The sequence below is a fragment of the Sander lucioperca genome, chromosome 5, assembly GCF_008315115.2.
Source record: "Sander lucioperca isolate FBNREF2018 chromosome 5, SLUC_FBN_1.2, whole genome shotgun sequence".
NCBI classification, from domain to species: domain Eukaryota; kingdom Metazoa; phylum Chordata; class Actinopteri; order Perciformes; family Percidae; genus Sander; species Sander lucioperca.
Genome location: NC_050177.1, coordinates 9,000,851 through 9,025,001, shown reverse-complemented (window position 1 = coordinate 9,025,001; position 24,151 = coordinate 9,000,851). Strand labels below are relative to the sequence as shown.

At 39.5% G+C, this 24,151-nt stretch overlaps 1 protein-coding gene across 19 annotated transcripts in view; it reads right to left on the bottom strand.

Moving 5' to 3' along the window:
• Nucleotides 1–24,151, bottom strand: part of ncam1b (neural cell adhesion molecule 1b) — a 113,644-nt gene that overhangs the window by 44,876 nt on the left and 44,617 nt on the right. For 11 of the 19 annotated variants that reach the window (XR_004897424.1, XM_031296384.2, XM_031296373.2 and 8 more), the window contains exons 2-9: nt 16,956–17,030; nt 15,981–16,190; nt 14,991–15,134; nt 13,167–13,304; nt 12,590–12,707; nt 10,470–10,630; nt 6,817–6,959; nt 5,651–5,674 (exon numbers count right to left, since the gene is read on the bottom strand). Coding sequence is in view for 18 of the 19 variants with exons in the window: in XM_031296384.2 (XP_031152244.1) it covers nt 5,651–5,674; nt 6,817–6,959; nt 10,470–10,630; nt 12,590–12,707; nt 13,167–13,304; nt 14,991–15,134; nt 15,981–16,190; nt 16,956–17,030 (1,013 nt within the window). In the remaining variant the exon portion in view is untranslated. The remainder of the gene's footprint in view (nt 1–5,650; nt 5,675–6,816; nt 6,960–10,469; nt 10,631–12,589; nt 12,708–13,166; nt 13,305–14,990; nt 15,135–15,980; nt 16,191–16,955; nt 17,031–24,151) is intronic. The other 8 variants (XM_031296376.2, XM_031296380.2, XM_031296379.2 and 5 more) reach the window with 1 other exon arrangement.

Sequence of the window (24,151 nt, the reverse complement as noted above, 5' to 3'; positions counted from 1 at the left end):
AGATTGTAGTCAGAATATGAGTCTGATACTGCTCCATTGGGCTGTGATTATGGGGCGTGTTTCAACCGAACCAGGAAAGAAAATGCCTCTGCACTCAATTGGATAGACCTACAACCAATCAGAGCAACAGAGTTGTCAACAGAACTCAACACCAATGAGACGAGACGAGACGGTGTATTGTCTCCATTGCAACCACTCTTTGCACTTCCGTCCTAACTTCCGACTTTTAGACTTTTTTGTAGCTGGATATATCATTTGTTTCGTGTAAATATGAATTTCTTGCTACATTGCATTTGTAGTGATGAATCGGGAAAAACATGTTTTATTTCTCGCCGATCTGTAACCGTAACTATTTATACTCGCGCGTGGTGGTCGCGACACTAGTTGCAGTCTTCTCGTGAACAGAGGTGTCGCTAATGAGGAAAGGCTACCGACTTTGCTATTTCTACAGACTAAAAGAAGAAGAAAAAGGTAAACAATGGCAGAACTGGCAGCAGAATTGACGTCAATGCTTCGATTTGATTCAATGACCTACTTCGTCGGATCAAGCCTTTCATATACCATAAAAGAACTCATCTTAACCCAGTAAGTTTACAAGAGAGACATGCAGTCACTCTGAGAGTCCTGGCATCCGGTTACCCTCGAACTCGTCCATGCTTCCTGTTTCCGCTTTGTCATGCGCCACTGAAAAAAATAGAGTGGTGCACAACTTCTGGTTGCGCACTCAAAATCCTGGCATACCAGCGAGATCTACATCATTTTGATGTCACATTGGCGCGCGACAGGTCGGCTGCTGCGACTGTAAAAAGGCCTTAAAAGGGGTGATAGAATGCAAAACCGAGTTTACCTTGTCATAGTTGAATTACGACGGTGGGTAAAAAGGACATACAGAGAACCTCAAAGTCCCATTGACACCCCTTTCCTCTGCAAATCTCACAATTTGAAACTGCTGCTGAAAACGGGCGAATCTCAACAAAGCTAAAAGTTGACGTCAACTCCTCAACTCCTCAACTCCTACCTTATTTGGCTCTACCTTCTATCTTTGTAACGCCCCAAAATTTACATAGGCCACTGACTGATCTGGGACCATTTTGTCTTGTGAATCTAGGTCGCGCAGATCTCAGAAATGTTATACATTGTTTGTCTGCTATTTCATCACTAAATTCACTTTTGAGACTTTTTTATGCAAGAAATCAACTACGTAGAGGTCAAATGTGGGCCGTTTTACAAAAATGAATGGCTAATTGCAAATTTTGTCAAACTGTGTGTCGGGGTTCAGTAGTTCCGCAGGCTACCGTGACAGCGGCCGGTGCTGCCTCGCCTCCCGGCCTGTCCTTCTTCACAGACCCCGGCCCGCTGTGAGCTAGATGGAGCTCTGTCACGGCTGGCAGCCCGCGGCGCTCCGTACCCTCGCAAAGTCACCGTTTCTGGGTTACTAGACTACCAAATGCCGATGCTCTGACGGAGCTCCAGGGGCTGCATCTCTCCCTCCCCTCTTCCTGCTAAATGGCCGGTGTGTGTGAGTGAGAGCGCGGTCAGCGAGCTTGTTATGCCCGCAATCTCTCGTGGAGCATTATAACTTAAAAAAACCACAGGTTCCAGTTAATCTTGTAATGGATATGTGTGTTGAGTTATTTAAACAAACGATCGGGGAAATAAACGCCTCTTGTCCGCGAGTCTCATTGATAGAGCCTGCGGTGAGCTGGATGGAGCTCTATCAATGAGAGCTAGCAGCTAATCATAACGAGACCCCTCAAATTCACAAAAATGCATTAAATTGAAATTGGACAAAAGTGTTAGCTTTGTAACACCTTAGGGTAGCTGTGATATAAATGCCGTGACTAAATTCAAAGTGTAAATATACTGTAGTTATGACGAAAGTGTAGCCGCAATCTTTTCCCATAGGATTGAATGGGAAACAGCTAGCTAGCAGCTCCTCCTAAAGAGACCCCTCAAATTCACAAAAATGCATTAAATTGAAATCGGACAAAAGTGTTAGCTTTATAACACCTTAGGGTAGCTGTGATATAAATGCCGTGACGAAATTATAAGTGTAAATATACTAGATTTATATTTTATATACTAGTTGATTTCTCGCATAAAAAAGTCTTAGAAGTGAATTTAGTAATGAAATAGCAGAAGAACAATGTATAACGTTGCAGTGTCTGAAATATGAGACCTGCTGTCTCGTCTCCACTATATGTGTATGTGCTTTCGCTCAACCAATCATTCATCATAAATATTCATGAGCATACCATATTTGGAAGAAAAGCTCTTGTTTGAAATAGAGCCATTCCACAGGGATGCATTAGGCAGCATAGAACAGCACACAGGCCATTTTCATACCCTATATTTAATCATTCTATCACCCCTTTAACGCTGCTGGGCGCTCTCTTCAGTCACTCTCTATCTCGCGCGACGATATAACGTTACCATGCTTTCGGGCGGTCGTTGAGGCTCCGTCTGAAACTCTGCCATTTCGTACAGCTGTTTGTAACATCAAAATAAAATGGATTATAGCTGACTTTACCAGCTGACTTCTCTATTGACTGTTGAAACAGGTGACGTAATTTCTAAACCCAGCCTCTGCGACTTGAACGGTTGAGTCGCAGCGACACCATCAGCCGGTTGAGGATTTTAAAATGAATGTGCTGTCGATATCTTCTATAACAGACGTGATGGCGCAATCTACACATCTCAATTCTCCAGCGGCAGCCACCTTCGTTGTAAACGAATTCAACCCAAGCACTCTTTGGTGACGTGGTTGATTACGTTACTGTTGATCATCTGTCCATCATCGTATAAAGGCCGCCCTGACAATTTGTCCAAACAGCTCTGGTTCAAGCATAGTTGCTCCACGACGGATCAAGTCCAGACCGAACTTCCCGACCTCAAATGTTGTGGGCGGGGCTAAGTTCGGCTGGCATACAGGCTACCCAATTAACATAATTGATACAAATTGTGTTATATTAGTGTAGTGTTTATTTATTTTAAAAGCCCATAATGCTTTGTAAAAATAATAAAAATCATTAAAAAATATTATAAATGATAAAAACATTAATGTAACATGTCAACACTCAAATATGTGCTCTTTAGTGGTATAACCTAAGAACAAATCAGAATCAGAATCTTCGTGAAAACTGCGTAAGAGGGTTTTAAGAAGAAATGTCTTTTTAAGAATGGTTGGTGAATGAGGCCCAATGTGTTTGTAAGTAATACTGAATGTAAACACAAACTTTGTTTGTTATAAGAATACTCCATAGGGCACCTTGAATAAACCATAAATAGATGGTTTTTTTTTAGGGTTTTTCAAGGCTTTATTCTAGCTGTGAAGATGGAAGCAAGCCAAAACCACAGTCATGTACAAAGTCTTTTTGATGTTTAGTTTCTGAGGCGTTTTTTTCAAAGTTTCAATCTTTCTAATCATATTTGGACTGAGTACTGAACGATGAAAAGACGTTATGGTCCCTCACAAATGTAAAATGTTAACTGATCCACTGTATAAAGCAGAACAGACCACAGTCTGCTATGCAGTCAGGGCAGATAAACTTAATATCAGAGTGTCAGTTTTAACATGTATAATGCCTGTTCCTCATTGAGCAGTATCCAATAACTACTGTATAAGGCAAAGTTGATTATTTGAAAAACTAAACCAGTGGGTTTTTTTTCCACATAACTCCATTAATGCTCTTATTTCACGCCCCTGGATTTCCTGTCTAACAATAAGAAAAACATCACTCATATGTGTGACAAAGTAAAATAAAATATAAAAAACGTTATATTTTTATGATCATGGATTCTGCATAACAAGGTCCATGTCCTGCACAGTACTATTCAAACAAGAAATAAAAGTGGCTGACGGACTAGGGAGCCAAAAACTGAAAACGCCTTCAAATTAATTGCAAATTATTTCTGTATATTCAGCACCAGCGCACATCCAAAATGGCACAGTATAGATCTGCACTGGTTTTCTGACCAATACAAAGATCTCCCATCAATATACTAATGAGAAAGTCCTGCACTTGACATCCTTTTAAAGTTTTCTCCAAAATTGAACAGCTGCTTTTTTTTTCAATTCAGCATGTCCACCCCAAACGAATGTTGTTTCAACCGTCACACCATCATAGATGAAATACAGCTGTTATGATGATTACAGACAGTATGACAGACGGACATCAGATGAACCAACAGAACAAGACAAACAATTAGCAGCCGTGTTCCTCATGCATTCATTAGAGACCCACCATGGAAATAATTTCCCTTGCTGACTATTAGAACTATAAAGAGGAAAATATAAGAAATCTACATCTACTCTTTCTAGTCTACTGTCATTCAGTAAGGCTGCTAATCATTTATTTGACGACGGCTGTAAAGAAATGCCACAGATAACGAAACCTACTGCAGACTGAAATGCAAAACACACTGCCACCACAGCACAGCAGACATGCCATGGTGCTGCACGTCCACAGGGCTACACGCTGCAGAAAATGGGTGGGTAATGCGTATTGTACACTAGTTGACTGTTCCTTTGTTAATAACAGAAAGCCTCTGTGTGTTATTTATTTCCTCAGCATTCAGGGATGATCTTCCCACCTACATTATAGATTTCCAGGTGATGGCTTTTATCACACATAATGGTGTGATGCAGAGCTCTGAGAGTTCTCCTTATCCATTATCACAGCTCCATGGCCACAAAAGAAGACAATCTGCAGACAGAAGTTGAGTTACAGCAGCAGGTTTGTTCTGCGAAAAAGAATGCTGCTTCTCGCGGGACATCTACACTGGATAATGGTGTAAACTGTTACTGGGCGTTGTGTCCATGTGTGCCAGACATTGCGCCTCGCCACTGTGGGTGTGTGGGTTTACAAAGAGAAAAACAGGCCTGTCGTGACGTGCGTCATATGGTGGAAGCGTGTTTTGCACTGGAAGTGATGCTTCGCTCAAAACCTATTTTTGAATATCAAGCACTCAGCCTTGAAGGTTTGACAGGTGGCACAGTGGCTGTAGTCTGCTTGAAACCATGTCAATCGCAATGGATTCCAAGAGCAACCAGTTGGGAAAAAAATGGCCATATAACCTCTTCTTGCAGGATAATCCACTTCTCAACTGGCCATCTTTATGATCGGTACGCTCCAAACACTCCTATTGCCATTTCTGTCTGCAGAGTGGGTTTGATACTCAAAGGTTTTAGGCGGAGCACTTTTACCCTCAATTTTCAAGTGAAACTGACATAAATGTTAGACAATCTACAGTACTATGGAGATGACAGACAGACTGAGCTGGGCTTGAATCCAGGCAACCTCATGCTGTGATGTAAAGTTTGAAATGATCAGGCAACAGCGACACAGAAATGGTGTTTCTCTTCTATTACCTTATTAACCAAATTGTGGTCTGATCTCATGGGATAAGCGCCACACACTTTCTATCACAAGATCAGTGAAGTTTTCAAACTATACGTATTTGGGAAGCATGCAGCAGTCAAATCAATTTCTTGAACTCTGATGAGATCATTCCTTGGGGTTTTCAAGAAACAGCTGGGAGATTTTCAATAAAAATGGATTATTTGACTTCACTGGGGGTTTTTGTCATATCTGGAGGCATACTTTGCAACACTATTCCAGTACATTTCTGTGCCATATGGATTTCATACCTGATAGATCCTGTTTAGATGTGCCTGTAGGAAGAAAATGTAGTGCATGTAATGGACTGGCTCCAGAATTCCTCCATGAACTACAGTATATCTCTGAAGCATTTCCCCCCTCATTACCACTCAACTGTAGCAAGACACCAAGACCTTGAAGAAGGAGGCCATGTGGGCAATAGATGTACGAGAATACCAATCAGGCATTCATTGCTTTTGATGGTTTGCACATGGAATATTGTACAAGACATTACCAAAAGGACATAGTATCAAGGATGTAATAGTTGGTAAAAAAAAAAGAAAAAAATTAAAGCTAGCTCAAAACAAATTCAAAAGATGGTGGCAGAATATCCATAGACAAACTAAATTTAAACTTTTCAATCCCCAGCATGAGCAGAATAATGATAATGATGATTGAAAATGCTAAACAAACACTTGATCATTCAAGTGCTCATTCTAGCAAATTCTGTCCAATAAGAAGCAGACAAAGTTCAATTAGTGCTTCAAATCGCATGCTTATTTTGGGATGGTTATAATTGGGTTTCTGATGCTGATTTTCTTAACATTCGGGGGAAAAAACCCAAGTCAAATCTGAGTGCACTCCACATTACGGGCTGAGTATTACTGAGCTAATTACATGAGATCCTCTGGGCCATCTAGAAGGAGCCGCTAACTCAGGGGAAATAATCAGCAGTACGTACACCTTGTTGAGGAAAATGTAGAAGCCCCCCCACCTGTGCATGATCAATATACCTCTTGAATTTAGATTTAGGGTAAAGGTATTCAATTCCTCTCCTTGAGACACCGGCGTCCTGCAGGTTTGTGTTCCTCCCTGGTGATTACTAGTCAGTGTGCCCCGATTCCACATCCCATTCTAATGCATTATAAAATATGCTATAAGAAAGTTAAGTGTATGTTTTTATTTTGTACATACAGGAACTCATGATTATTCAGATTAATTGATGTCAGCCGAACTGCAACTTCAGAAATATATAACCAAATTCAAATAGTATCACAGTAGTATCACAAATTGCAAAGTAAAATAACTCAATTACTTTCTGTGCTGTCACCAAAAATTGCTTGCAGGACATCAGCCCTCAAGGACCAGAACTGAGTACCTAAGATTTTAGATGTTGAGCTTTCTCCTGTCATCCACACTGCCTTCATTATTTTACCTGCTCTCCTTCGGTGAAGACGCGCTCACCAGAACTCCAGCTGATGGTGGGAGTCGGATCTCCTAACGCCTCGCAAGTCAGAGTTACCTGATCCTCCATCTCTGAAGTGCTCTGGTTTTCGATGTATGTGATCTTAGGTTTGACTGTGAACACAAGCACAAAGTCGTCTCAACGGCACTAGCATGACAAGACAAGCCAGGTGGTTTGGCAGCACAAGTATAATCAGTAAAAGAGCACCTCTGTGGATGTGCGATGAGTTCAAAGCGAGGAAGAGGATCAGCAGCTTGACAGGTGGCAGCAAAACTGTATTTGAGCTTTTTCAGTACTAGCAGCGGCAAAGTTGCGATAACCACGTTTGGATCCAAACTCAATTCATGTAATAATTTATTTAGCCTAACTCAAAAGGAGCCGGCCTTCTTTTTTGTTCACATTTGAGAGAACTGTCGGGTTACAGTACACCTAAGCTACCCTGAAAGCACAGCAGGGTGCCACAACTGTCACATGAACAGAGCAAAGCAATGCAAACTGTGTTAAAGTGCTACTTCTAAAGCGTGAGGTTGAGCATTACTCTGCGCATTTATATTTATTTTTCACTCCACTCCACGGAGGATAAATGCATGGATTAAGCAATACATTTGTACATTTTAGGCGTGATTCAATTGAGTAAATATGTATACTTTACGATTTCTAGCACAAGAAAACAATTCAAACCTTTTAATTAAAATGCTTTTATCTCAACAGATAATTATTAAATGAACAAAAAGGGACAGTGGTGTTGTCATTTTGTTATTTCGAAATTAAAAAAAAAACATTTAAACAAGCAACAACATGTATTCACAGCCAGGGATTAGTATCAGAGCTGATTATGATTTATTTAATGGATGGTATCGGCTATGTTTGTGTAACCCATTTTCTGGGATACGGCATTATGAGCGGATAGGACCGTGGAACGGCACAAACAAGTGAAGAGCGGACAGCGGTTTTTGATGTGTGTCAGCAAGTGAAGTGAGCAGAGCTGCTTCAAGTATTTTGCAGGTGCACGACTCCTCTTAAAAGCTTCTGCTGCTGTCTAACAACAGAATTTAAACTTGAAAGAAAGAAATCCTGCCTAAAACCTGGTGCCACTGCAGCTCCACACTGACACTCAAACACACTTGTTCTCCAAACATATTTTCAGTCCAGAGGTATTCAGTGCTCAAACAATTTGCTTTCCTAATTTCCACGTAGTCCCGTTTAAAATCTATTTGCTGACTCAGATTCTGACTTTGAGGTGTTGGTTATGTCACATGAGAGAGGTCTCTGTTCCTTTTGATGTCTGTGCTCTTCTCACTGGTTTGAAGTGGGTGAGATACACATACTTCCGTGCACTAATCACAGAAGTAGAATTCAGCAATTTGAATCTAAATCAAAGGAAGTATGGGAGGTCATTGATCAAAAACACACCCACGCAATCCTGATGAAGCTTTGAGTGTTAAAACTCCTGATAAATAACACGGAAAGCCCCATTTGGAAGGGATTTTAATATTCACGGTGCTCCTCAGTTATTTAACTCATCGTTCCAGGCGGCATTTTAACCATCAGGAAATTACAGGAAATGGGCTGTAATAGACATGGACAATTAGCAGGACAAAGCCAAAAGAGAAAGCCAAAAACCTCACCAGGGACGGCACGGGAGAGGAGTGGGGAGTCGCCAAGGGAGAGACGTGGGGTAATGATACTGCATGAAGCCAATTTCAGTGGAAAATAGTACTGCTTTTTTAGGATCATAAATCGGCAAATCTTAACATGCATGAAATGCGTTTTAATATTGTTCAGTGTGACTTACACTTCCCAAAGATATTATTATCTGCAATATCTATTGTGAACAAATGTCCATAAATCCGCTTAGAAATCATAGAAAAGACACTATAAAACTTCCGTGAGAATAATAATATTTTTACATTTTCTTCAGTAAAATCAAAGCAATCCAGTGATAGTTGTACATGCAATACAAACAAGAACTGCTAACAGCTAATTCTGCATACTTTTAATAGGCATAAAAAGTAAAACATGAAAAAAAATTAAATGTAAAGAAATACCGTATAGGCTTAAGAGAACAATAATACAAAAACAATCTCCTGATGACTTATGTTTTGTTCTGTCATCATATTAGGTCCAAAATAGGCCTATACTGTATGTTGGTGTTAGCATGATTAGCACAACAGACACATTTCACACTGAGCTGATAGAGGGACGAGCTGCTCTTGATGCAGAATTTAGTTTTTTATAATACAAGGACGTTGCTCCGGACAGGATTTAAATCACAGGACGAAATAACAGTAAGCAACTGCGGCTGTAAATATTACTGAGATTTAGGTGAAAATACCCACAGACACATTGGCAGTAACGTTAAAATCACCCCAGCTCTTAAACAACGATCAGGCCCAAAGAATCCGGCCTGACCCTACATGAATATGCGTAGTTTCTGTCCAAGTCCCACCCGAGCCCAACACACCTCAGCAGTTTTGGGCCCGTGCCCGTCTTTTTAGTGAGGTAACAGAACTTTGTGACACAATCTCCAACATGCACCTTCTTGAATGTTGTACAGCCCAAAAACTGTCATATGCCATATTAAATACAGATTGTGTAATATTTCTCCTTATTAATGAGAGGCGGGAGTGTCAGGACTGTTCTAGGCAACGGCTGTTAGTGACATGATTTTCGAACAGCTGGCGGTCACACACAGAGGTACACAGCCAATATATTATTCATGACATTACACTAAGGTCTGGATTTTTAAAAACTTGAAAACTTGAAATTTGTGCAAGCCCAACCCACCTCACCTAGAGAAACAAATCCAGTGGGAATAGGGGTAAAGAATGCTTTGTTCCAAGCATTTCCTTTAATCGTTGCTTATTTAGTTAGAATTATTGAATATTACAGAGAAATAGTTCAGATTTAAAACCACATTTTCAGGGGCTTTCAGGCCAAGTGTGCCCCATGTAGCTGTAACATGCAAGAAAATATAAATATCTGATCAGACTTGGTATTGACAGGTACTTAATTTAAGAACTCCAATTAGGATCAGGGGGGAAAAACACACATTTATTGAGAAGTGGAAGGACATGCATGATTGCATCTTTTCCCACATTGACGTAAGGAGACCAGAGCTTTGTGAGTGTGAGAATTGTTTTTAGATAATGAGGTAAATATTGCTAAAATAGTTAGACTAATTTTATGGTAATTGTTTACCTGTTGAGCTCGACTGAACCAGGCCCGGGCCACCTCTTGTTGTTTGGGGAAATAAACTGAACCAGATAACTCATTGTAAATGTAATCGACGTGACTAGATGCCCTGATATTGTGGTTGTGATTGAGAGAATGGTCGTTTGTTCGTGACAAAATAAAGACAACAACCTAGTGGGCAAAAAGAGAAGAAAAAAGAAAAAGACTTCTAACAGTTCTCTGGATCCTTAAGCTTCATCCTTACATGAAACAACCACAACAACCCACACTGAAACAACACCTCATCTCGTATCCCTTAGACAACAGACACATAACCATACTATTGTTCTTCCCCCACCCACATACTCTTATACCTCATTCCCACACACAAGTACATTGTATATTGTCACTTTAGTTCATGTATGTATATATAAAATGTTCCGCCTTACCAAACACTCTCAGACTGAGTTCCTGCTCACTTTCCCCAGCCTTGTTTTTGGCAATGCAGGTGTACTCTCCTTCATCCAGCTTGGCAACATCCATTAATGTCATTTCGGAGCCATCATCATTAAAGCTGTACTTCTCTCCTGCCTCGAGAACCACTCCATTCCTGTGGAAAACACGGGTTATACACATCTATCTACTTTGACATTAAAACATCGAGTTTTAGTTAACTGTTTTCCTAATCATGACCCTTAGGTTTTATACTCAGACTAACATAACAATCAGTAGTTTCTGGATCCTTGAAAGGGAAAAAGATGAAGCGTGAAGTAGAAGTGACGCTTGTGCAAGCTTTTTGTCATTTGGTGTTTCTAACAAAAAAAAAAAGATCCAAGTATTTTCAATTTGTCCTAGTGGAGTATAAACTGGTTGTCACCATTGTCAGCCATGTAAATGAGATAATGATCTCTGGCTTCCAACTGTCTGGGATCACTTGCTTTGGGTTTCGATACAGCTTTCAATAAGTTGCAGGTGCTGTCTAGCTGCACAAACAAATAGACAAAAATGCCAAAGGCAACAAAATACTAACAACCAGCAGGAGCTCCCCCCAATCTAAGTTGTCTACACAGCTAACTGCTGTCTTGGAAACAAGATGAGCAGGAACAGTTTAACAAAGCAGGAAGCTATCAATGGCTGTATTCAGATACACAGAAGAATGTGGCTATTGATGACACTCCAGTCTTCAGGTTTCACTGTTTACATGCACCTTTTATACCCTGTTATTAAGTATCCTGTTGCAATGAATAAACCAGTATATCCCCAATATCTTAGAGTGTCTTCCTGATGTGGGTGTGTTACTGTACAGATATTTAATGGACAGTGTTTCCATTTGACTATTGCAAGCGTAGCCTATGTAGTCTGGTTCTGTAAAAACATTTTCTTTACATCATGATGTAATATTTATATATTATTGTTTGTTTATTATATACAATAATGAAAACACTGTTGGCTATTAAGGCTACAAGTTACTGATAGTGAGTAAAATTGCACTTTTCATGTATGAAAGTCACGCTTAATTCTTATTTCTTACGAAGGAGGAAAGTGATTCTGTTAAACCCTTGAGAAACTTCTGTAAATACCACCAATGGGGAAATCTAAGCATGTAGGAAAAAACGTTTCTACGTTTTTAAGATGATATAAGCTCTTACGCCCACATAGTTTATTATTTCTAATTAGTCATTTCTCTTTAGTCTGTTGCTGCCAGCTTTTACTGATACTGATGTTATGTGTCAGCAACCATTTGCGCAGTTTTTTACAGAATTTCTCCCATCTAGCGGTAAAATTGTATATGACAACCAACTGAATATTACTTTCCAGCCCTTCCCATTCCGAGCGCGTTTTAACTGCTACGATGGCCGAACCTGAAATTAGGTCTTAGTATCTCCATCGTTTACACGCAGCTGTTCTAGCCACTCCAATATTAACTTTGGTCTTGTTGCTTTGCCTGTCGCATTGTCGTTTTAATTCTCTTCTTCGCTTCCCTGGCGAGTAATCTCCCCCTGGCATTCGTCATGGTGCCACTGAAGAAGGCGAAAGGCAGAGGTATGTCCCGCTTTGGCTAATGTATTTTAAAGATGGAGGCGCAACATGCCGGCCGTCATTCGAGCAACTCGCTCGTATGTATTCTGAATGGCAGATTCTACGCGTACGAGAACACTTTGATTAGTTGGTGGAAGTAATTACACATGAATGAGCACATATTTGTGAAAGAACAAAGTTTTTTTTTGCTAAGAATCAACTCAAAAAATTACACAATGTAGGTTTAAGTTATGTCCAAGATTGACAATAAATGACGATCCCTACTATTTTTGTATGTCCAAATTGTCACAAATGATAAAACAAAAACAAACAAAAAACAGAAAAGACTAAGTTTCTTACATGCAGCAGCAACCGCTTTATTATTAGATTAAGACATTTTTATTGTTTTTCTTCGGCCAAACTACAGGTTAATTCTACATAATAAATAAACACATACAGTACATTGTTGAAATGATTAGAGCAATGTGCCGGCATCTAACAAGTGCTGCTGCAAAGCACTTGTCTCTCTAGTTGCTAGCAGAGTTTTTACCTTGTCCATGTCACCATGGGTTCAGGATAGCCATCAACAGCACAAGTCAACATGGCAGCCTGGCCAACATCTGCTGTGGCATTCACCTCGGACTGCCATACCCTGATGGTCGGGAGCACTGAGACGCACACAGATAGAGAGAGAGAGAGAGAGGGGAAGAGAGAGAGAGAGAGAGAGAGAGAGAGAGAGAGAGAGAGAGAGAGAGAGAGAAATAATGAAAAAGATAGAAAGAAAAATAAATTGGTAGATGTATATACAGGCAGATAGTCACATAGATAGCAGAAGTGGGTTTGGGGAAAACAGAGACAGAAGCTGTGACAAATTCAGAGCACTTATTTTGGGCACACTCATTTGCTAGTCTCAGAAGTTGCAGGAAAAAAAGACTTCATTAGCATGGAACATCTTTGATACACGGTTGCTCTGGGCAACGGTTTTCCACATTGATGCTGAGCCTGGTAGCCTCTAAGGATATACAGCTTATTTAAGCATCATGGGACACCTGTCACACAAACACATGCGCACAGGAACAAAGGAAAGGAAGGGAAGGATGGGAGGAAATAGTGCGAGGGCTGCTAACCGTTCACGACGACCTTGATGACCCGCAGATCAATCTCGCCGCGGGCCATGAGGCGACCCTCGCAGGTATAGGAGCCCTCATCGGTCTTCTTTATGCCACGGATTTGAAGGTGATTGTTGCTCAGTACCTTAAAGCGAACTGAAATGAAACAAAGCAAAAATTCATTGTCAGGTGTGTTTTATGTTTGGGAAGTTTAAGTCAGTATCTGATGATTAACAGCTGCTGTTGTGCTACCAAGAGGGTTCAATCGTTATGTAATGAAACTCTAGCCTGGCATCGCCACACTAATTCCTATTCAAATGCGTATCAGTTTAAAAGCTTGAAGTTCATTTTCAATTTCCAAGGGGCGTTTTCAAAAAGGCACAGACCATAATGCCTGGACGTACAACTAATTAGAGCAATGAAACGTGACCTACGACTACTTAGAGCAACGAACCAACGTAGCGCTGAGCGGCACGCGTAAGTTGGGGCGGTGCTTGGTCTGTTTTGAAGCAGGAAGAAAAATGGGGGCCAGGTCACAAACTTTTTTAAATTACAGCTTAACGGTACACTAACATAGGGCCAGATGTATCTGCCAGAGCAAGGACAGATTCGTCTGGCTAATAAAACTCCATATATAGAGAAAATTGTGGCCTGAATTGGTCAACCATGGCAACGATTCACTATGATACAGTATATCTGGCTGACAACATTTTAACACTGAGGTCTGATTTAGCCACTCGTATCTCTGCATTATTATTACACATTTGATGTTGAATTTATGCATTTTCATCATGCTCCATTAGCCTCAGAAATATGCAATATTTTTGTCTGTCTGGGACACTGCTACATAAAAAAAATACTTTAATTTGGACACAGACTTTATGTTATTTCCACTTTGTCACATTCATATCTGTGCCCAACACTCCTTCCACCAGCCCCAGGAAAGGAGAAATATGGCCCTCAAGAGCTCGCTGTCGAGATGAAATGTGAGCCGAACAAATGTAATCATGTAGTAATTCAAAATACTATCACAACCCACACATGAGCTTGTCTTATTATTTTCCAGTGAGGCATACCAACAATACCAAAACATTATGATATTGCCCAGTGTCAGAGGAGACTAACAGAGAATCAGTTGTATTTTCAAATTCAAAACCAAATTAATTTTTCTTATCAAGGCGCAGGATAAACCCTGTGGGAGAATGGCAACAATGGCAGGGCATGAACAATTTCAAGCCTCTGCCGCTGGTACATCTGCATACCCATTATAGTTTGCTGTGCCTGTGGTTGTGTTTTGACCATGTAGTCTGGTAGTATGTACTGTAGTAGTCTATGCCCATTACAGTCACAATCATTTACTCACATTTTCAATTTTAGGTTGACTTTTGTTTTGAAATATGCTTCATGTTGGCTGTCATATGAGTTTATTAAATCTGAACTCTAATACACAAATGAAGTCACTGAGGTATATCTTGTTTTGGCCATATTACATTGTTAATATGTGTATGGTTACACATCAAACTGCATGACTACCAAGTGATTTACAGAAAGCAACACAAGAACCAGAAAATATTTAGTAATGACCGATTTTTTTGGATCATTTCGATTCTTTCTAATATGATGGACTTCAAAGACATTTTATGCAAACTATTACGCAAACTAAATATCAAACAATATTTAAAACTATTCATTAATTTATGTTTGTCAAGGAGTTAGATTTAAACAAAACACTAACAACTCAGGAATATTAAGAATGTCCCGAGTTTAAACAGATGACAGGAGCTAAACACCAAATCAAATGAAATAGAAACATGATCCCCATGCTGTTCAGAGAGCTCTTACCATCTTTTTCCATCTGTATTTTTGCTCCTTTATATTTCCAGAAGACAGTGGGTGGAGGCGAACTGATGACGTCACAAACAATGTTGGCATTGTCTCCTTCGGAAAACTCTTGGGGAGAGGGTGCGTTTGTAAAGGTGATTTTTTCTGGAACATAACAAACATGCATACTTTTAATAAACTGATAATTACTTATTTAAGTACAAGTCTCATTGAAACTCCATCTAAATTCTAAACCATTTAACAACCAAACAACTTCACTGTAGCAACTGCGAGGAGACTTTTCCCCACCCTTTATCAGACAGTGCTTTGCAAGCTTATTATCACTCACAACAAGCTCCCCTGACCTCTGTTTTGGAAATTGTCTGTAAGCACTCAAACAATGCATTACGTCATACTTTCCTTTACTATAGGTGGCAGAAGTTGGCATATGTGAATGTGTGAGTTTGTCAGTTGAGAACCAGCCAGTCCAATGAAGTGCTTTGCCTTCACATCTAAAATAGTTAAAATGTCCTTCTTGAAACCTGTTTTTCCAATTTTCCTAACATTTACTGAGCCAAGACAAATGCAAATTGCAAACAGAAAAATAAACAATTGCAATCTTATTTTGGGATAGACTGTATGTATTGATTTTAATATGCAGTATCCACATGGGTGACCACTTCTAATAATAACCTAAAATAGGAAATAAAATAAAAGAAAAAGGATTTCATCTCTGAAAGACATTTGCTGATGCTTGGCATTCATGGAAAATAAATCCATTACTCACAAGAACTGCACAACAGACAGGATCATTAAGCAGCCCTCTAATGGTCTTCCGACCGTTTATTGAACTGATGAAAAATCTATCCTCACTTGAAAAGAAAAAGAGTAATGTGTTGCCCTTGAGCAGTCAATAAAATACTATGAGTTCAATAAACAGGATTTCTTTCTTTTTCTGTGCCCATGCCACTCAATAATTTGGAGAGTGTATGGGGTGAGGCAAATACTTACGGAAGATTTTCACTTTGACGGTTGACTCCGCTTGCTGGTCTCCATTGCTAGCGACACATTTGTATGTCCCTGCATTTTCAGTCCCAGCTTTATACAGTGTGAGGGTGGAAGATGAATCATCGTTACGGGTTACTGTTATGTCTGGTCTGTTGGGTTCTATCCTGTCCCCACTCGGTCCAAACCAGTCTATGTGCCTGGCAGCAGCATCGGCTGAGGGTGCAGCGAAGAGCAGCATGTTAGAAAACAGTTATCCTGCGCCAACACACTGAATGTTGGAGGTTGTTTATGCTCCTGCGTGGACTGAAGCCTGCGGTTTGTGCATTTTAGCTCCTTGTAAACAACCAAAATGTCAAAAGTCATAAGAAAAAACATCATCCGATAATAAACCCAAACATTTTATGCAATTTTTTTTGCCTTTAACAGATGGTGAAGGCAACAGGAAACCCTAACCCTAACCCATTTAAGGGGGTATCATGTAACAAAGGTAAATCATTGATTAATTTGATAACTAAGACATTTCAGCCACATGGATACATGTACGCATCCTAGACCCCTAAATAATCACTAAATGTTTTTAAAAGATGGCTTTGTAAAGCAATGTGGTTTTACAATCAAATCCTGCTAAAGAGTGTGAAGTACTTAGTACTAAAGTAGTATTTGTACTATTATATTATTAAGGATACTATTATTTATGTCAAAAATATGTAAACGTATCAATTTTGTTTTTTCCAATTACATTTTCACTGATATATGAACAAATTATTATTTTGATATTTTCATGGGAATATAAACACAAACCCAGATCTTTCTCTGTTGATATTTCCTATCTTTTCAACTTCTTCTCTTTCCATTTACTTTAGGCCAACGCTTTAGAGAAAGAATGCAAAAATGGAATGAAAATCAATGGGCTGGATGCAAGTTTGAAAGGAAAAAAAATTTAGGGTGTTCACAGTAAAGACAGTTTGGTAAACTTACCTTCACACATGAAGAATTTGGACTCTCCAAGACTAATCTCACCGTGACTTGGTGTGATCTCCACTTCCAGTGAAACTACAACAGAAACAACATGTACAATACAAAATCAGAAACCTATCTAGCAACATCATTCATGGAAATCTAGACATAGTAAGGAGTGCCATCTAAAAGCAGGCAGGACATTTATTTTTCATGTTTTATATTTGATGAACTTTTATTTTCTTTGCCAATTACTGGCAAGAGTATTGAGTTTCCTCGTGTATCTTCCATCCTCACAGTCACAAGCAGATTTGAATGTGATTATTTAACACCAACTAAGAGGTTGCTGTAATACCATTTTTTACTATTACTATTTGATTATGTTAACAGTTGGTACACATACTGAATGTAAAACTTTAAAAAACACCCAATCAAAGATAACAGCAGTTAAAATTGAAATAAAGAATCGAGCTGTGACTCTTTTCCTGAAGCTGGCCCAAATCATGGCAGCTATTATTTTTCTTGCCTGTAAGTGGTGATACCCATATCTTTGCACGGCCAACAACATTTTTTACAGTAATAGAAAAGGCAGTAGGTACAGGAAACCTGTGGAAAGCGATGCACATGCACATCAAGAAATTGACTATTCCAGTTTTGGCTCCGTCAGTCCTGGAGCCAAAAAAACCCAGACATTTCTTGTTCCTTTTTTTTGGCCTGCAATCTTCCTGTCTTTTCAAGAAAAATAACATCCAGCCAGCACTGCAATTATTCAGTTAACACTCAGCAGTTGGTAAGAACCAATGCTGTGCTGCCAACGTACCTTGAGAGAAATCACATTAAAGATGCTTCAAAATAATCTTTGAGATCATGCTGTCTGTCTAACAAGATAAATGCAGCATGTCTCTCAGTGAAAGCCTGCACTTAATCAAAGAGCGGATGTTACTTGACATGAGCAGAAGTATGGCCTGAAACTTTTCTGTGCTTAATTAGAACAAAGCTTCACTTGTTTGGTGCAGAATCTCCCTTGGGGGCAGTCAAGGGTTCCTGTGGTGTGACTAATGGGCTCAAAACACATAAAAATGAATATGCCAGAGTGACCACTGCTAGGTATAACTGGCAAGAAGTCTGAATTTTCTGGAGCCCAAGTTAACGAATATAAATTGTTTGGGTTTTGTTTATTTTCAACTAATGGTTCCCCATCATAGAAGACCACAAGAAAAAACAGTAATCATTAAAAATTGAGAAGCTGGAACCATTGACCTTTGGGGACTTTTGCCTAAAAATGACTTTAGCATTTGATTATTGATGATTTTTCTCTGGATTGCCTAATCTATACATGTCTTAAGCCATCAACAGTCCAGAACATCACACAAGATCATAATTAGCGATACTGAAAAGGCTAAACCTAAACATATAGGCCTATTATTTATATTATTATTTTGGTCATGTCACTGTTAATGTCACTGAAAACGTTTACAAAAATTGGAATGCACCAAATGTTTACTACACTGTCCAAAGAGCGATATTAAGTAGGTGTGTGGAGCATGAGCCCTCATCCCATCAGAGCAGCAGTGGAAGGTAACAAACTGAATGCAGGCTATGAAAATTCCTGTTGTTGGTATTCTCTGCTGTCAGACTATCCTCATTTTAGTCAACTTAAAACAAAGCTCTATTATTGATAGCACGCATGGCAGTTATTCAGCTGTTTGAAGGTTTATATTCATGAGCCAAATTGTTTAATTTTGACAGCAGGATTTGATGTTCAAAGTGAAGGAACATGAAAACCAGGCATCAAAAACCCCACTCATTTCATTTGAATATGAACTGCTAACTAACTAAAACAATGTTATGCTAATTTTATGGATAAGGATTTTGTTTTAAATTGGACTGAAGAAATAAGTAGGGTTGGTATTCATTTAGTCAAAACAGGAACCTCATTTGCAGAGGAGGCATGATGATGATTATTCAAGTCAAGTGAAGTGAAGTTTTCCGTTAAGCCCATTATCACATTTAATGTCTGAAAGTGCTTTACATCAGAAAACGCTTCCCAACCCAGCCTAAGCTATCAAAGCAGGATGGGAAAAAAACCTTAAAAACATCAGCAGCTACCCACAATCAAAAAATGGCTGAAAACCAGAACATTAAGTGGTAACAGAAACACAAAATGCAACAGACCATGATTCTTCAGTAGTAGGGCTGCACGATTTCAAGAAAAAGTCATATTGTGATTTACAATACTGTGATTATGATTGCGATATAATGGTATCATGAGTTTACTTGGTTATCAAGGAAAATGCAGAAAATAAGCTACTAAAATGTGTCTTTTTAACTTGAACATACAAAGTTAAACGAGCATAAGAAGAAATACATGAACAAAAATGTGCAATACTTTTTTTAAATAACTCCATATTTTAGAAAATGAAATAACAAAAATACAAATTCTTTTTAACTTAATACCTTTTGTATGCCGTTATAAACGATGACATTCAAGATGGGTGTAATATAATAACTAGTGATTAAGTAACAAAACATACTTTGTACATCCTCTGTCTGCATGCTCCGAAACCCTCTACACTTTTTATTCGGAAACATCCTCTGAGCAAGAACCGACAATCAAATTATATTTATCTTTTTTTTTTTTTTTTGTGAAATTCTCATCACACACTCGACAGCCATTTCAATTCCAGAGCTCGCCTCCCTACGTGTACATGTTCCACCAAAACAAGTTCCTTCCCGAGGCTATTTTGCAGAGGCACCGTTGCTCCGTCCGGTGCTTAGCGCCGCCCAAGACGATTGTGATTGGTTTAAAGAAATGCCAATAAGCCGGAGTACGTTTTTCTCCTATCCAGGAATGCTGTGTGGACTATCCAGACCCTCCTCCGCAGCGCTGTGGAGAAAGGTCTGGCAATACGAGACTAGACTTAGCCTAGCGGCTGTGTGAGGGGAAAAAAGAGACAGCAAAGACGATGTAAAGTGAGTTAACGGAGAACACAGAGCTTCTTAAGACGCGGTGGCACCATCTGTTGTTAATACGGTCAGTAAAGTGGAGGGTGTTACAACGTGGAGTGCACCCAGAGTGTCACTCACACAGCATACCTTTTTGTTTACTTAAATCGCACAATTTTTGCGGTTATGCAATCGCACAGAGTGACATCGCGATTGCGTTTAGATTAACCGTGCGGCCCTATACAGTAGTAATACAACCGCTTCATTCAACATTAATGTGATAACTCAAGAACTCCAATGAAGTAAAAGGGTTTAATGAAATAAGCTCCATTATGATAGATTCACAAAACAGATTCAATTTATATATTTCAGTTCCAGGGGCCAGGTAAGTGGAGTGGCAATTAGGAAGAAGGGAAAGATAAGGGGCAGGTGATGAATGAGTGTCTAGTAGTGTTAAGCCTATAGACTGAAATAGCTGGGTTCAGACACTTATTCCTTTTGACTTTTTTGCCAAAAAATGCAGCGGTTGCAGAATCGTGCAGAAATATACTAAATGCTTACCATAGCACTGTCTTTGAGGAGCAAATTACTGTCAATACAAAAATGATGTTAAATAATACTGTGTATGTATTTTACGCTCAGTTGCCAATTTATTAGGGAGGCTACAACTAACAAAAGCTAATGCATTCTTAATAAAGCAGCCCTGCAATAAATCTGACCTACCAACCCATTTATATCATTAAAGTAGACTAAATATTACAAACGCCTCTCAGCATAACTCAACTGCACCACAAACTACAGCTTCCAAAAATGACCATAAAGGTGAATCAGTACTTTTATAAAAACAGTTTTAACAAAACTAAACATCATGAAATTCATGAAGATAGAATTTATTGCAGGGCTGTTGCATAAGTCCAAGCTGGGTGCACCTACTAAACTTGCAACCGAGTGGTGGCCGGGTTGGTCAGTGGGTAGAGCAGGCGCACATATACTTCGAAGCTTATGCCTCAACGCAGAGGTCCAGGGTTCGAGTCCTGCATGTCTTCCCCCCCCACTCCCCTTTCTCACCTAGCTGTCCTATCAATTAAAAGCGGAAAAGCCCAAAAAATAATCAACAACTGAGTCGTTAGTATTTTCCCTACATAATTGGCTTAATAAGGGAGTAACAAGTACTAGAAATTAATAACTGTTAAATTGCATGAGAAAACATGAGAAAAAATTAAGTGTTGAGACATCCCAAATGGTCATCTAACTGGATCAGCTGTGTGCATTAAACTGGTGTCATGAAGTCAGAAAGCAATGCAGCAAGCCAGATTGTGAAATCTGCCAGTATACTTCACAGCACTGCGTTTCCAATATTAAAACCAACAATGCAAAACCGTTCTCATATCCTGCAAGCAAGCTGACATTCAAAAAGGATGAAGGTCCAACAGGGAATTTCCATCAAACGATTCCCCACCCTCTTCACTGTCTCTCACTATATGTTTTTCTCCTTATTCTGTAGAATATTATTTCACACCTCAACAGTCTGGGAGGTTTCTAAACTAAACTATTCTGTAGCCCAAGCAATAATTTGTCCTCTCGGATCGCAGGGCAGGGCCATGGCTCTTCTTCGCAGATAGTTATGAACATAAATGCAACAGCTCACTTTTCATGTAAGCTACAAGCTACTGTAGCTCAAGTCCAGTTAACAGGGCAGAAACTCTTTCAAAGCAGGGGGTGGCCAAATTACAGGAAGCAACTGTGTGTCCCAGAAATTTAATCTGCATGTGTATCCCCAGTGATTAATCCATTTAAAACTTAAGTAGGGCTGCGACTGAATGGAGATCTTTACATTATAGAAGTTAAAGGAGCATTTAATCCAGATTAAAGAAGAGTACATTGTGAGTACAAGTGGAGAATCATCTATACGCTATGTTTTTTTTTTTAAGAGAAATGCATTTTTGCCTGTTATCTTGTTGCCTAAAGATTGATGATCCTATATGTCAATCAATATCAAGGGCAGGGCTCATGATACCAAAAATCTGTCAAGTGTGACTTAACATTTTCATTGGCAGCACTGCTGCTGCCTGACATTTAGCAAGTCTGTCTCTGCGTGTGTGGCGTTATGTTCCCCCCCCCCCACCCGCATTTGTGTACTGTACTCCTCCTTGAGCGACATCACAACATACCTGTAATTCAAGATGAAGAGAACTATTGATTGTTTTTCCGTCAAGAAAAATGCTGCGGTGCCTGTTACACCTGTCCCCGGTAAAATGCCTAATCCTGACCTAACAGAGGACACAGAGCCATGTCATAGGAATTTCAATGATTAATCGATTATCAGTTAATCACCGTTAATAATTAAACCGATTAAAAGTATATTAACCGATAATGCAGGAGACAAGGCACGTAACTGTCAGAAAATTAGTGTAGATTTGCTGTAGTATGCAAATCACTCTTGCTTTTTTTTTACTGAGATTGAGTTACAGGTGTGTTTAGTGACCAAGGGGGTAAGCCTCTCTTCAGAGCTCGAACCTCCTATGGCGCCATTTTGATGCTACCAAACGCTCGCCCGCCGTTAGCATTCCATTGACTGCCATTCATTTTGACGTCACTTTGACAGCGAATAACTTTACATCTGAAGCGTTTAAAGACTTTATTTGTCCATTGTTTATTTCCAAAGAAACATGACAATGTATAAAAGGCTCCATTACCTTGTATCTCACGTTATGACTCTGTAGCAGACGTTTTTGTAAAAATAGGCTAACGATTGTGTCATAACCACGCGACTTACTGTCGCATAGTAGAGGAATTACCGTATAGTACAGGAGAAGCGTGCAGGCAGTTTCAACTTAAATTAGCTGTTTAAGTTTAATTTCTAATGTTAACTAGCATTTTAGTTAGCAATAATTAGCCTGTGCCTATGTTATCTCCTTACATATACCTACGCTCTCCGTCTCTGCAAGATAGGGAATGATTGAGATTTCTCTTGGCACAGCTACCAGAAGACTTACAACTTTCAGACAGGTTGCTCACGTCACATTTACGTCGTCTCTCTCAGTTGGAGGCTGCAGTAACGCTCAGCGCTCACCGGAAAAGTACTTCTAATATCCTTCACTGGTCTCTGTCCAGAGCAACGGGATCTGTTGGTCCAGTTTATACACTGTCTATGTTAGTGACCGCCCGAAAAGAGAGCCCGAAACTGTAAAGGTGTAACACTCTTCTCATCGATGACATGCAGCGCTAAATAGTCTAGCTGTCGGTGCTTGCGCATGGAGCAGACAAGTACCTAGGATCAGAATCATTAAATATTGGCCTTTTTTTGACAGGTCGTCGTGTTTGCTGCATTTATAAAGAGTGCGCCTCTCACTCTATGCTGGTTGCTATTTGATCGCGTCATCAAAAACTTAATTGTTTGTTAAAAGTTATTCGGACTTTTCACGGCTGAACACCGAAAATGCTTTTGTTTTGCTATTTTCGGCCAAATAATTTCGGTTGCCGAACATTCTGTGAACATTCCGCCTCTCCCTAATGGAGAGTCTATGATACAATAAATGAAACCAGGATTGTGAAGACAGAATGCAAATGAGAATTTCAGAGGTATGTACAAAAAGACCAAGAGGAATTTTCCACCATCAAACTGACGTCAGGAGACTGACCACAAGCATTGAAAGTCGAGGTATGGCTCCACCTCTAAGTAGCTCTAGATTCCATTTTCACATCAACAATTTCATTCTCAAGACTGAAGAGGAAAGGCATACTGACAAAAACCAAGGAGGATAATTAGATGTAATAATCTCTGCCTTTCAAGACATTGCCATTTATGGATGCACAAGATGGTTGAAACCCCAAACATCAGCTGCCAAAAAATGGATGAAGAATGTCGGTATGTCCCACAATCTGAGCAGCCAAATTGAGTCTTAATTACACAATGGCACAATGTGTTCAACTTGACAGATAAGCAGATGATGATGGTCTCCCTAAATTTGACCACAATACCAAATGCCAAAAAAAAATCTAGTTGTCTATTTCCTTGCTTCTAAACAGGAAAGCACAAGGCACATTTGAATGCAAAATAGAAATTGTGGCACTCACATAAGCCGTTCATTTGTGATGTAACGTTTACTATAGCTGTGGGCAATGTCATGTTTGGATGCAGGCTGATTGTGAATATAGGAGACAGCTTGCATTGTCAATAATTAATGTCTCTGTAGGTCATCAACAAAACACAAGTGTTTGTAGTCTTAGAGCAATCTCATTAAACATATACCACCATGGAGTAAAAATAC